The following is a 13,343-nucleotide window of genomic DNA, read 5'->3' as shown; positions in this document are numbered from 1 at the left end:
ACAGCAGTGTCTTACAACGTTGCCAGCATCCTCTGCTGGAGCCCTGGTGACTGGAGGTGCCCATTTTTTCACAATGGAGAACAAGTTGGGGGTGGAAACAGCCCCAGAGCTGCTGGAGCGAGTCTGTTATTCCTGGTCTCTGCACAGCTGTCGGGAGGGGGAGGGCCGGGCGATGGCAAAGTCCCCACGCCGCTGCAGGTGACCTGGGCTGTTTGCAGAGAGCACCTTTGTCCAGGGGACGCGGAGTCGGTGCCTCTGACCCCTCTTCCCTTCTCCCCGTGGGGACTCGAGGGCCCTTTTCCCACAAAGCTCATCCCTCCCGCCTCTCCCAGAATTTTGGCTTCCTCAGGGGCACCAGCTCCTCTGCGGCAGCGTGTTCGTACGCCGGCAGCCTGGCTGTCCCTGTCTTTGTCACCGAAACCAGGCAGCGGGACAGAGCTGGGATGTGACACCACCAAACGCAGTGTCCTGAGGACAGGAGGATGAGAACAGACCTGGTGGCTTCTCCCTCCTCCCTGGGACGGTTTATTTGTCTGCCCAGGTGACTGTGAGGCCAGAGCCATCCCCAGGGAAGGTGCTGTGGGGTGGGGACAAGGGAGGAGACCTGTCCTCAGCCCCGCCAGCACAGCAAAGCCCAGCTGGGTCAGGATCTGCCAGCCTGGGACCAGTGAATCTGGCCTCGCTGGGCACAGCTGCCAGCATGGGGACGGTGACGGGTCCCCCCCAGGACCCCGACCCCGGGGGCCACTACCAGTTTCGCGTCATCGTGCTGGGGGACGCGGCGGTGGGGAAGTCGTCGCTGCTGCGCTGCTTTGCGGAGGGTCCGGGGGGGGGGGGCGTGGGGGCGGCCACCCCTTGCCCCACCGTTGGCGTGGAGTTTTACAGCCGCACCATCCCGCTGCTGCCCACCGGCAAGGCCAAGCTGCAGCTCTGGGACACAGCCGGCCAGGAGAGGTTCAGGTGAGGTGGGGATGGACGCGGGGACACAACCCCCATGCGGGACCCCAGCACCCAGCTGACTTTACACCCTGGAGTGGGTGTAAAGTCCCTGGCCGGGTGTGCAGGGATGGGCAGCGATGGCTCGCTGCGACCCTGGCGCTTTAGGGGCTGTTGCAACCTTGTGCTGAGCTTGCAGGAAAGTCAGAGCTGGTTTTGAGGGGCAGGCAAAGCGGCAGGGTTGGGTGCTGGTCCTGGGGTGCCGGTGGGCTGGGTGATTTCCTTCTGATTGCATCATGCCGGAGCCAGGAGCTCCCAGAAGCCTGAAAGAGTCTCAAATGGGGTGTGAAGTGCTGAAGAGCTGGGTGTTGTGGTTGGAGCGAGGGGTCTTGTGCTGCCCCTGTTCCTGGGAGCCCCAGGGTTGGTGTGGGGGTGCCCCATTCCTGTCCAGTGCTCAGCTCCATGGGCACCCACCCGTGGGTGCTGCCCCATCCCCGCTGCACCCTAGGCTGTGGGGGGGATGGAGGGACCATCCTCCTCCTCTCCTCTGGACCCCCAAACTCTGGGGTGGGGGGGATGCTGAACAGAAAAGGGGGTTGCAAATGGTCTGGGCAGGTGTCCCCTTCCTGCTCCCGAGGTCGCAGCTGGGACCCAGAAATCCCCTGAGCCCTGTTGGAGGGAAGAAGGTGTGGGACCTGGCAGGGTGCTGGGCTGCAACCCCAGCACCCCCTCCCAATTTGCCCAGGTCTATCACCAGGTCCTTCTACCGGAGCGCGGCGGGCGTGCTGCTGGTGTTCGACCTCACCAACCGGGCGTCCTTCGAGCACGTCCCCGAGTGGTACCGCGAAGCTGCCGGGGACTGGCCCCCCACCTTCGTCCTGGTGGGACACAAGTGTGACCTGGCAGCCGAACGAGCTGTCTCGGCGGAGGAAGCCGGGCACCTGGCTGCCACCCTGGGCATGGCTTTCGTGGAGACCTCGGCCCGCAGCAACCTCAACGTGGAGCTGGCCTTCCAGACGCTGGCGGGGGGCATCCAGCGGGCCCTGGGGCAGGGGGGCCTCACCCCTCACCGGGGCTGCGGCGGCATCAGGCTCATCCCCAGCCAGAGCCGCCGCCGGCCCCTGGCACAGGGGGAGCCCCGAGAGCGCTGCCAGTGCTGATGGTGACGGGGGGACACACGGGACCCTCCACCCATGGGGATGTTTCTCTCCCCACGCAGCACCCCTGCCCTTGGGTGATGCGTGGGGCTGCGTCCCCACCCTGGTTTGGGTTTATTTCAAGCCTTAATTTAGGGGCTCTGAAAAAAATAATATTCCCCTGCAGGAGTGTTTTTAATAAACCTGAGGCTTTTCTGCACTAAATAAAGGCTGTGCCGAGTGCTGGACCCCTGGCAGGGACACACCGCCGTGCTCAACCCATGATATGGGGGATGCTCTGCTTTGGGGAGGTCACTGGTGGGGTAACCCCCCCCCATGTCTGCATGTGGCCGTGCCACTTGATGGGCCTCTTGTCCCCGGGGCGACCCTCTGGGAAAATGGGACCAGGCTTCCCCCCGAGTGCTTCCAGCTGGATGGAGCCAAGATAAAGGGAGCAAAGGGGCTCCAAAGGGGCCACCCAGCACCCATGGCAGGGCGGGAACGCCTCCTGGGTGGAGGAGCGGAGGCACCCGGTGCTGCCTGCCTGCCTGCCTGCCTGTACATGCGCCCGACGCGGGGGCGGCGGGTCCCAGCCGACGGCGGAGGCACCGATGGAGCCGCGGTGGCAGTACCAGTTCCGGGTGATCATGCTGGGCGACTCGACGGTGGGGAAGTCCTCGTTGCTGCGGCGTTACACTGAGGGTGTCTTCCTGGATGCCGTCAACCAGACGGTGGGGGTGGACTTCTACGTCCAGTTTGTGGAGCTGGAACCGGGGCTACGGGTGAAGCTGCAGTTCTGGGATACGGCCGGGCAGGAGCGGTTCAGGTGGGTCCAGCTCTGGCCACGGCATGCGGAGGGGTGATGGAGCCAGGGAGGTCCTGGGAGAGAGTTGTTCCCCTGGATTTGGGGTGCTGGTGGGATGTTGTGATCCCAAACCCGGGGAGGTCCTCAATACAGCTGCATCCCCACTGGTCCGCTTGCTGCGGGGAGCCCCACGGGTGAGGAACCACGATGCCCGGCACGGGGCAGGCTGCGGGGGCCCAGATGAGCCAAAGCCAAGGGTGTCCCCAGGGAAAGAAGCCCTTGGGGTTGCCTTGTGAGCCCTGGCTCCAGCTCCAAAGTGGATACGGGACTCCCCAAGCAGCCCTCTGCCCCACCAGCTGCAGAGGGACAGGGGAACGGGCTGGCAGCCCACTGGGAGCTGGGCAAAGCAGCTTCCTCAGCTGCCAGGAGCCTGCCCACCTCACTGCTGGGGCTGCCCACCGCTGGCCAGGCTGGCTACTGGGAACAGGGCAGCTCAGGGGATGTGGCTGCCGGGCACGGGAGAGTTCGGAGGCTGTAGCTGCAGGGGACGGATCAGCTTTGGTGGCTGAGCAGGGACAGAGCTGCCTGGACCGCTTGCTGATACAGCAAAGGGGCTGATTTTTCCTCCTTCACATGGTGGCTTGGGAGCACTGTGCCGGTTGAAGGCAGGAGGACATGGCTGGGGCTGCTCTGCAAGCAGGGGAGATGCTGCCCAAGGCGGCAGAGGGGAGCCCCGGGGGCTGCTCACCCCATTTCTCTTTGCGCCCCAGATCTGTGACTCGCTCTTACTACCGCAACTCGGCCGGGGGGATGCTGCTTTTTGACCTCACCAACCGCGCGTCCTTTGAGAGCATCCGGCAGTGGCACCGGGAGGTGACGGACACGGTCCAGCCATTCAGCATCGTCTTCTTGCTTGTGGGGCACAAGAGCGACCTGGCAGGGCAGCGGCGGGTGGGCAGGAAGGAGGCGGAGAAGCTGGCAGCCTCGCTGGGGGTGCAGTACGTCGAGACCTCGGCCAAGGATGCCAGCAACGTGGTCCAGGCTTTCCAGATGCTGACATTGGCCATCTACCAGGCACTGCAAACAGGGCGGCTGGCTCCCACCGAGACATGGGATGGAGTGAAGAGCAGCGTCCCGCTGCCAGCACCGCTCAAGGCTCGGGCACCAGAGAAGGAAGAGAAGCGGAAGAGATGCTCGTGCTAGAGCTGGGGACGCTGGCAGCCTGCCCCGGCGGGGCTGGGACACGCTGGGCTCTGCCCACCGCGATGCACAGGAGGTGAGGCAGAGATCGAGCAGCCGGGGTGTAGGCAGTAGCAGCAAGCGACTGCAAGAGTGCATTAAACACCCCCTGTTCACCTCTCTACCTGCCCGTGTTTTCCTGGGGAAGGGGAAGGGTGAAGTTGCCCAGCTCGATGGGGCAGCAGTCTGCAGCGAGGCGGGTGTCACCCGCCTTCCTCTATTCTCTCTCCAAATTCCCTTTCTAGAAGGCTGTCCCCATCCCCCCGACAGGAACCGCAGGTCCCCCCGGTCTCAAGTCAGATCAGTGCTGATCTGAAACCCCTTTTACTACACGACCCGTTCACTCAGAGCTGATCTCCTCTGCGCTCGGGAGGGCAAGGCGGTCTGGTTTGAACAGCAGCTTCTTCTGGGTACCCCCAAGCTGGAGCAGCCTGTGAACAACTCTACATCCCCCCCGGCAGCAGCCAAGTACAGCTGCGGTGCAGGAACAGCTTCCCTTCGCCCCGAGCGCCCGTCCGACTGGCCTCACCCAAGAGGCTGGGTGTTCTTTATCGCACTCCCCAGGCTCCTCAGCCGGCACTGACAGGAGAGGAGAGAGCCCAAACCAGCTTCTGAATTACTTCAGGCAAGGCAGTTTTCCCCTGTAGGTTACCAGGAGGCCGAGGGCCCCAGCAGCAAGCCAGGCAGGGAGGACAGCCCCACTCCTGCCCGCGGGTCCACAGGACCCTTGCTGTTGTGCAGGGGAATCTGCAGAGCTGCCAGCTCCTCTTCACCACGACAAACGGCCTGCGGCTTCTCTGATGGAGACCGAGCAGAGCAGGCAGGAACAGGCAGGGGGACGTGGCCTTTCTTTATGTCCCAGGCAAGCAGAGAACCAGGTTCACTTTGATTTCTTGTCCTCAGTCACCATGTCCCACTCCTAATGGTCTGAATGTCGAAGCGGTGGGCAAACTACTCACACTGGGCTGGAGGTGAGGAGGGGAAGCCGCCTGCCCAGCCCTATCAGCATGGCAGAGGCCGGCCAATTCCTTCCACTCACTCTAAACCCCAGGGCAGGAGATCTCTTACCAGAACAGCACCACACGCAGAAACTAGGCAACGTGGAGGCTGCCCATTTCACTCACAACCCCTCCACGTACTGTTCGAAGAGCACGACTGTGCCATGGTTTTAGATTAATAATTTCTTTATTCATGTAAAACAAACGCAAGTATTTATAGAAACACTGACATTACAAAGTACTGGAGCAGGTAGGGGCAGGAAGGAGGAAACAAAAACCTCTACAGATGCTTCTAATACTGTCCCACACAAGATCAAATGCTCTGTCCCTTGGATAATCACTTATACGATAAACCACTTTCAAGTCACAAATAAAAGTCTTTGTTTTGAGATACGTTGCACTCTTAGGGGGAATGAGGAAGGGGGCGTAGAATGTTTTTGGCAGATCTCCTCATAAAGTCAAGATATTGCTGCACCATTAATAAAAAATATATGCTTCTCTGTAAAGCATTAAAAAAAATATCCCATGGATGGCATTGTGGAGGCTTCAGTGAAGAGGCAGATATCCCAAAATGCAGTGGCGTCTTCTCCCGGCTCTTCCCAGGGGCTATTTCTTGGTAGTTTTGCGAATCAATGCCATTCTCTGTAACAAGAAAGAGAAAAACGTGGGAAGCCGAGTGTCTCAGACAAGGTTACTGCAAAACAACCTGTCACCATGCAGGAACAAGGTATCTCGGGTTCTCTCAGGACACTGCCTGACTTGTTTCCACACAGGTCTTTCAAGTCTATTTGAATCTTAATGGGGTCCCAAGCTGGAGCCAGAGTAAAAGAAAGCATCTGTGCTCCTCTCCTCGACACCTGGGGCTGGCAAGTGAAACACCGACACTAGTGAGGGGCAGTGGGATTAAACAGAGCACGGGATCAAACCCCACTTCAAAGCCTCCTCTCTACCCAGCAGTTGCTGCAGGAGCTTCAGGAGAGGAGATGCAGTATCATCCATGAATTGTGACGGCTCCCGCAGGGCAGTTTCCTCCCTGGCTCTGACTGTACACTTAAAAAGCGATGGCCCAGTTCAGTTAAAGCAAAACTAAGGGGAAAAAAAAACCCAGAGCTGCTCAGCTCCAATCTACAGCTGAAATCCCAGGACAACGGTGTGCTCTCTGCTACACCTTCCCAGGCCTTTAGGCTTTTTGCAGCTGTTTAAATTCTTGCGGTGGCGAGCAGCCCAGGCTCCTGATCCTTACACACAGACACGGCAGGTGCCGTACACTGCTCACAGAATACAGTGCTGGGCCGCAGACATAAAATGGCCCCAGGAACTTGAGCCACAGCCTGTCAGAGCCCTGTGGTTCACCTGGAACATCCAGAGTCCTGGAGCGGTTCGAGGGGCTACACCCACATTTAACCCCCCATGCCTGGGTATGGATTTTCTAGTGAACCAGAGGAGTTGTCAGTGTGTTTTCATTCCCTTCTGCACAAAGACGGAGCACAGGACCTGCAAGGAGGCAGCTGACAAGCTACTGTCTGCAGCATTCAGCTGTTTTTGAACCCTTCCAAGCTGGGCTACCCTTTAGACAGTGAGTACTGCTGCTCCTCTTGGGGCACTGAGGAGCCAGAGCAACCTCAATCCTCTCTGCACAAACAGGCAAGGAGACTCTGGAAGTTATTTCAAGTCCAAATCACTTGGAAGAGGCTACAAATTCACATTGTGCCAGAAGTCCACAACCACCCTCCCTGTGTCAGGCTTCTACCATGTGATTCTCAATGTTACTGAGGGCTCTTTACCTGTTTGTGAGCTTCTGTAGTGCAGGCTTTTTTGTAGGGCCTGATTTCTTCAGAACCAAAGCCCGGGATCCACATGTTCCACTGACGCTCTGGAAGAGAGAGCATAGGTCAGCACACTCTACCACAACCGCCCACCGCAAGAGCAGCCTCGTCATCACGAACGTACCGGCAGCACGCCCGCCTGGAGCCAGTGCTAGAGATGTGCTGGTGATCCGCATACCAGCTATAAAAGCTTCACAAAAGCAGAGTAGCAGAGGGCTGCACAGCATTAAACATGGTAAAGACACAGTCCCCGTACTAGGGACCTTCCAACACAGGCTGATGGACAGCTACAAACCGCACAACTGCAAAATTTGGAGAGGGGATGGTTAGGGGCAGCCAGCCCGTTCATCCCCTGATTATTCAGGCATTATTAAGCAGCAACGGATCTGTAGCTACTCACAGGTTTCCACCCCAACCATGCCCTGACTTCAGAGCATGCACCCAGCTCTCAGCTGAGGGGGGGGTGGGGGGGAATTCACTCACCAAGATGCAACTGGACGTCTTTCACTTCCAGGGTGTTTGACTTGCGATGCCGTGCAAGCTGGCAGGCAGCCGTCACCACGCTCTCTATGAAATCATCAGCGATCTGCAACAGCATCTGTGGCAGAACAAGGACAACAACCAGTCTTATGAGTACTGAGCAGCTGAAATTATGCAGAAAGCATGAAAATGAACCCTCAGAAGCTAGTATTTCAAAGGCGTTTGCTACAATTGCTGTTTTAAAATCCTTTTTGACACTGGGATGCAGAAGCAGACACAGATGGCTGAAGGCTGCAGCGAACATGAGAATACAGAAGTGTAAAATGAACCAACCCTCCCCACCTTGAACAAAGGGCCACCGATCCGTGAAAAATCCCAGATTAGCTCTTTCCACAGCCCCTGCTATGGGTTGGTACCTACTTCCTCCACATCTTCATCCAGCTGCTCGTTCGGATCCACCTCACGCACCAGGTCCTGCAGTTTCTTCTTGGTTAAAACCTGAGTGTGTGGGAGAAGAGGAACAATTGGCTGCCCTACTTTAGCAAAGCAGCTGCCCACACAGCCACAAAAGACCTCCTCCCCCATTACACCGGAGGCCCAAGTCACACATGTTGACACAGCCTATCAGTTCAGGAATGGCAGAGATAAGAAATATCAGGTGTTAAGGAGTCATTTTCAAGCACCAGTGGTTGCTCTGAACGGAAAGTGGAATGCAGCAGGCCAGGATAAATAAGTCTCCTGCACTAAACTGGCACTAAAATGCCACTGGCTGAAGTAAGGCGGCTGGCAAGAGGAGACAAAGGCAAAACAAGAGGTCTTAAGAGGCAGACAGCAAGTGCAAGCAATGTATCAGCAACTAAATTTGTGCTCAGGGCACAAAGGAAGTATTTCCATGGCTCTAGTGCTTATCAGCTTTAGTGTTTCAAATGGAAAACAGAGATACGGAGTGCTGGGTTATTCTAGGGCAGAAGGCAGCACCCTCTCAGCCCAAACATGGCAGGGAGCAGAAATTTTACTGGTGCTGAACAACAGCAGGTCACTTAAGTCTTACAGGATATGGATGAAAGCTATCACCGCTGATCTGTCAGCCTGGTCAGATGAACCAGACACACGTGGGAAATTCCTGCCCTTCCTGGTTCCCTTACACTAATGGTGGAACTGCTGTGCATGTGTTTGTGTCGGAGGACTAGTACACTTCCCAGAGAGGTCATGCAGAGGCGCGAAGCCCGCAGAGAGATCAGTGTGTATTCCTGGAGCACTCGCTGGGCAGCAACATATTTTATGCACGTCAAAGACTCCACACCACAACAAGCAAACATGCAAGTCAGCAGCTCCTGGTAGTGACGCTGCCTCTCGCACCACCCCAGTAAGATGGAGGCTACAAACCTGCACTTCTATTTCTCCCATCTAAACCACATTTTAAAAGAATTTCCCAATCACACCCCCAATATACATTTTCCTGAGACTGAAAAAACCTCTACACCTACAGCGTCCATACACCATCCAGCCTGAAAGTGCCTGGGAGGGAAGAAATACATGAAGGTGTTTGCTCACTCTGTAACTGATACTTTAATAGACACTAAGTTTTTGCTGGTAGTTTGAAGAAGGAGAGGAATTAAGCCACAGGCAGGTCTGAGCATCTCCCCCACTGTGCTAAAGTCAGGGATGAAATTACCTGGTTGCTTTCAGGGCTGAGCCTTCCTCCTCCGCTGGGCGTGCCGGGCATCTTTGCCACAGTGGTGCTGTTGGCCATGGAGCTCTGTGGGGGAGTGCTGGCTGGTTCCGGCTTTATCGAGGAGAAGTTGGAGAGGTTGATCAAGGTAGAAGGGCCAAACTGGTTCATAATCTGTTGGGCTTTAGCTTTTAGATCATAAAGCTTATCTAGGTCCTGCTTCTTCTTGGGGTTGTGGGGACCCAAACCAATCAACTGGAAAAGGAAAAAAAGCCACAGTTAGCAAACAGAGAAGGAATTCAACGGGGTGATCACATCTCTGTTCAGAGTAAGCCACAGCAACCTGACAGGGACCAGAGGTTTATAGAAGATTGGGTCTCTCTGGATGCAGCAAGAAAGGGAGGAGCAATGTTTAGAAGAAGGGAAAACATTCCCTGGTATATGGAATATGAAGTTTGCCTCGAGAAGCACAGCGGCTGTATGCACTGCACTGACAGGAGGCTGGAGCTCTGCAGCGGCACTGACCCGCCTGCTCATTCTTCGGGCTGAATCCCACACGTGTGTCCACCCCTCGCCCTCTGGTCAGGGCCTTTCTGAATACATTTCACTTGGACCACAAACAGCTTCGAGGAAGAGACCACACAAAGAAGATTTAACTAAAGGACACAGCTTGCTCCCGCAGCAGCAATGCAGGGGAACGGCAGGCAGTGTTCGAGTCTTCATCTCCACACTCCACGTGCCTGAGACACAGGCCAGAAGATGACAAGGTTCAGGCTCCCTTGGGTGTCTGCCGCAGGGTGGAGGTCTCGTTTTCGGCAACACCACACTTCAAGCCCGGTCTGCAGCAATCCCTCGATGCGGGCTTGACAACATAGGGTTCGTTTTCAGTTCTGAGTGCGCAAGTCTTGGGTACTCAGAGGTAATGTTGACAGAGAAACACACGTGCACTCCCACACCTTTGATTTGTTCTTCCCGCACCGGGCAACCGACAGCCACAGTAAATGAAGTCAGATTTACTGAGCTGTTATCAGTGAACTAGAAATGAGTTGCGGCAGCTTAACTGGTTACTCAGATCTTCCAGGTTCACCCTTTGGTGCCTGAAGTTATTCAGGTTATTGGCCACTGAGCTAACACACAGCCTGACTGGCAACTACTATATTTCATGGCTGGAAGGCTCTAAACCCCAGACTTGATCAAGTTTTGCTCTGTCCTTACTGCTCTGTAAAAGGAAACTTGTCCAAACCCTGGACCTTCCACCCCCACAACCGCTGTGGGCAGTGGCAACAGGTCTGTCACGTGAAATGAGCATTTAAGGAACAGTTTGATGTAAAAGCCCCTTGTGCAGCGGGTGCAACAGCTGCTGTTGGGCCCAGAGATGGGTCAGAAGCAGCTGCTGAGAGCAGACGCCTCTTCTGAAAAGCCTGTGCATCACAGGGTGAACTTACTCATGAGAGAAGAAGGGAGTTTGTTGGAACAGCTTTACACGTTCACATGCAGAGTGATGAACAGAGCGTCTGCTACCTGAGCTACAAATAGACATTTTCCCCTCATCAGAGCAAGCTTTGTTAGTTTGGATTAATTCATACCAAAACACAAACCAGAAATCACACAGGAGTGCTTAGAAGCGGCTGCTTTAGTGCTTCATGCCAAGGCAGGCTCATGCACTGCCGCACCTACAGACACGGAGCCCTTTTAGGAGAACTTATATCCAAGACACACTTCGGTAGCAGCCTCAGCAAGTTTCTAGCTCAATTTTAACTGAATTAAAAATGAGAAACCATTATGCTCACACCCTAAAACACCTCAGCTGGCGTTTCTTGACAAGGAGCTCAGCACAAGATCAAGAGGGACTTCAGTGTGCTAGTCCTGGTTTTAGCTTAGGCTGATCTTGGGCTGTTCACCCCACACTTCACTTTACAAATCCACAAAGCAGGAATCCTTACCCACCATGCAGGGCAGAAAGCTCCGAAATCCTTGGGCAGAAAGCACTTTATTAGCATAAAGTTGTTTTGTTCATTTAGTTCTCGATCTTATCGCACCCTTTGCGTGCCGTTAAGATCACCAAACACAAAACTAATGGGATGCGCAGATTCCCAGGACAACTCCCGCATGCCGGCCCCACGGCAAGCCCCGGGTGGTTTACTTACAGCTATCTGAGTGTCTAGATCTTTAATTACATCAGCAACCGCTGTGGGGCCAGCGAACGGAGAGGCCATTTTCCAAAGCCTTCCCAGTATGTCAGCAGTCAGCGTTAACCTACTCTTCTCTCATTCCTACAGGAATACCAGATATTTTTCGTATCACCCACTCTATAATAAGATCGTGAGAGGAAACAGTTTCACACAAGAGAGCACGCGTTGTCCTTACTATGGCGCAAGAGGGTTTATCTATATAGAAGATATTACACGATCACCACGTGAGCGTACGGTGCTCCAGAGGATGAGGCATCTCCCAGGATCCTGAAGTGGGAGCAGAAGTTTAGTCAAATTCCCTTTTTCTGTTAGAAGACAGAGTATCTTGGTATCTGCTGTCAGCAGCGACGCAGAGGTGAGCCCGGACCTCTGCAACAGCAGCCTCCCTCCATGGCAGCAGTAGGTGTGGTGGCCACAATTAGCACCACTGACTTTCAGTGATCTGCTGTAATTCATAAGTGGTGGTACTACACACAGGGTTACAGCTGTAATTAAAGCCTACGTTAAAGCCAAACAAACCTTCAGCGCATTACCTGGAGTGCTCAGGGGGCTCCTGCTTCCATTAAGACATAACAATTTTCACCAAATATTTAAATAGGTTTGCAAAGGACTGTACAGTCCAGGCATCTCTTTATTGTTAATAGAGAAAACTGGTAAAGTTCTTGGGCTTTGCTTTAGCTATTATAAATGTGAGACAAAGCCCTCCCTTACGCTGCCAGAGGAAGCGCCTGTTACAAGCACTTATCCATTGGGTGCACTAGCTACAAAGAAACAAGTAAGAAAGTCCTTTTTTTCCCCCCCGGATGTGTTTGTTAGCTGCTGACGGGTAACTCAAGCCTCCTTTCTCCCTGACACACAGCTTCCAGCTTCGCATTCTACCCCCGAAGCACGGACACTTGGCATCTAGAGAGGTGACAGCTCCACACACGCCGCTCATAAGAGTTTTTCTTCCAGCATCTTCCCAGCCACCAGCTTAAAGAGGTCACCAGCCCCACGACTGCCCACGGGGAACGCCGTTACGGGACCGAACGGAACCTCCCCGTGTTAAACGTTTCCAGGGGCTGCCAGAGAACCGCGGTGAAAGCCGTCGGGAAGAGCCAAGGTCACCGACAGCCGCCCGGAGCCGACACCGTCCCGCACCGGGCCGGGCCCGGCCCGGTCTGTCAGGGCTGCGGCGGGGGGGACGATCGCCCCTCAGGCCCCGGCATCCATCCCTCGCCTCCCCCGCCCCGGCTGCTGACCGCCACACGCGCGAGGGGTTGGAACACCGGCTGCAGGCCTGGCCCGTCCCGGGGAGCGGCGGGGCACGGCCTACCGCGCCCACCCCCGGGCTCCCTCCCGGGTCCCTCCGTATTTTAGGCCGTAAAAGCCGGTGTAAACCAAGCGGAGCCTCCCACCACCGGGGGAAAGACACCCCCCCCCCCCGCCCTCCGAGCGGCCCCGCCGCCGTCCCGTACCTCCCCATGACCCGCGGGCGGACCGAGGCACTGCCGCCGGCTACGCTCCCTCCGCCGCGCACCCCCGAGCCCTTCCGGGGGCACCGCCCGCCGCCACCCGGAAACGCTTGTCAGTCTACAGTGCCGCCAATCCGGATGGAACGTGGCTGCGCATGCGCGCCGCCCTGCCGCCCAAAGGCGCCCCCTCGCGTCCTCGGTGAAGGCGTGGCGCGGAGACGTCCCAGCATGCCCCGCGTGATTTGCATATCGCTGGGAGGCCAGCAAGGCGGGAAAAGGGCGTTTTAGGGGGAAAAAAGCGCAGAAACGGGGGAAAGAAACGTAAAGGAGAGAGAGAAAGAGAGGATGAACTGGGATCCAGGCACTGTCCTTCGGACGTGAAGCGCTCCTCGCCGTGACCTTGGCAGTACCCTGGCACTTTCCGGTGCCGGCGGGCCGAAAGCGCAGCTTTAAAAAGGGCTTCTGCCGTGCGTGGCACGGGGGGGCCCCACAGCCGCCCCCGCGGAATCGACATCAAGAGATTTCGGAAGCACAATTTTTGAAGTGGGGGTCGCCGGTAACCGCTTGTTCCGGCGCCCCGGACAGCGTGAACGGTAGAAGAGCGG

General features: G+C 56.3%; 3 protein-coding genes and 1 non-coding gene across 5 annotated transcripts; 3 read left to right on the top strand and 1 right to left on the bottom strand.

The window, feature by feature from the left end:
- Nucleotides 1–621: 621 nt before the first annotated feature.
- Nucleotides 622–2,096, top strand: RAB42 (RAB42, member RAS oncogene family). The gene is made up of 2 exons (XM_069804516.1): nucleotides 622–960; nucleotides 1,682–2,096. Exons 1-2 carry the CDS (start codon nucleotides 701–703, stop codon nucleotides 2,094–2,096), a joined length of 675 nt encoding a protein of 224 aa, XP_069660617.1. The 5' UTR covers nucleotides 622–700.
- Nucleotides 2,097–2,651: 555 nt separating this feature from the next.
- On the top strand, nucleotides 2,652–4,238 carry LOC138689449 (ras-related protein Rab-39B-like). Its single transcript, XM_069804515.1, has 2 exons — nucleotides 2,652–2,898; nucleotides 3,648–4,238. The coding sequence occupies exons 1-2, from the start codon at nucleotides 2,684–2,686 to the stop codon at nucleotides 4,078–4,080; spliced, it is 648 nt and encodes a 215-aa protein (XP_069660616.1). The 5' UTR covers nucleotides 2,652–2,683; the 3' UTR covers nucleotides 4,081–4,238.
- A 1,044-nt stretch (nucleotides 4,239–5,282) lies between these two features.
- Nucleotides 5,283–12,844, bottom strand: TAF12 (TATA-box binding protein associated factor 12). Of its 2 annotated transcripts, none has more exons than XM_069803299.1 (6): nucleotides 12,742–12,844; nucleotides 9,096–9,347; nucleotides 7,841–7,918; nucleotides 7,424–7,538; nucleotides 6,899–6,987; nucleotides 5,283–5,756 (listed from the first exon to the last, which is right to left on the bottom strand). In XM_069803299.1, exons 2-6 carry the CDS (start codon nucleotides 9,261–9,263, stop codon nucleotides 5,721–5,723), a joined length of 486 nt encoding a protein of 161 aa, XP_069659400.1. In that variant the 5' UTR covers nucleotides 9,264–9,347; nucleotides 12,742–12,844; the 3' UTR covers nucleotides 5,283–5,720. The 2 variants fall into 2 exon arrangements, with proteins under 2 accessions (XP_069659400.1, XP_009911861.1); XM_009913559.2 differs by lacking the exon at nucleotides 12,742–12,844 and adding an exon at nucleotides 11,240–11,365.
- A 345-nt stretch (nucleotides 12,845–13,189) lies between these two features.
- On the top strand, nucleotides 13,190–13,318 carry LOC138689499 (U11 spliceosomal RNA). The gene has a single exon (XR_011328322.1). It is a non-coding gene; the product is annotated as a U11 spliceosomal RNA (small nuclear RNA).
- The last annotated feature ends 25 nt before the right edge of the window (nucleotides 13,319–13,343 follow it).

The sequence above is a fragment of the Haliaeetus albicilla genome, chromosome 16, assembly GCF_947461875.1.
Source record: "Haliaeetus albicilla chromosome 16, bHalAlb1.1, whole genome shotgun sequence".
Lineage (NCBI taxonomy): Eukaryota > Metazoa > Chordata > Aves > Accipitriformes > Accipitridae > Haliaeetus > Haliaeetus albicilla.
The sequence above is the reverse complement of the archived record's forward strand: the minus strand, read 5'-3'. Positions and strand labels throughout refer to the sequence as shown.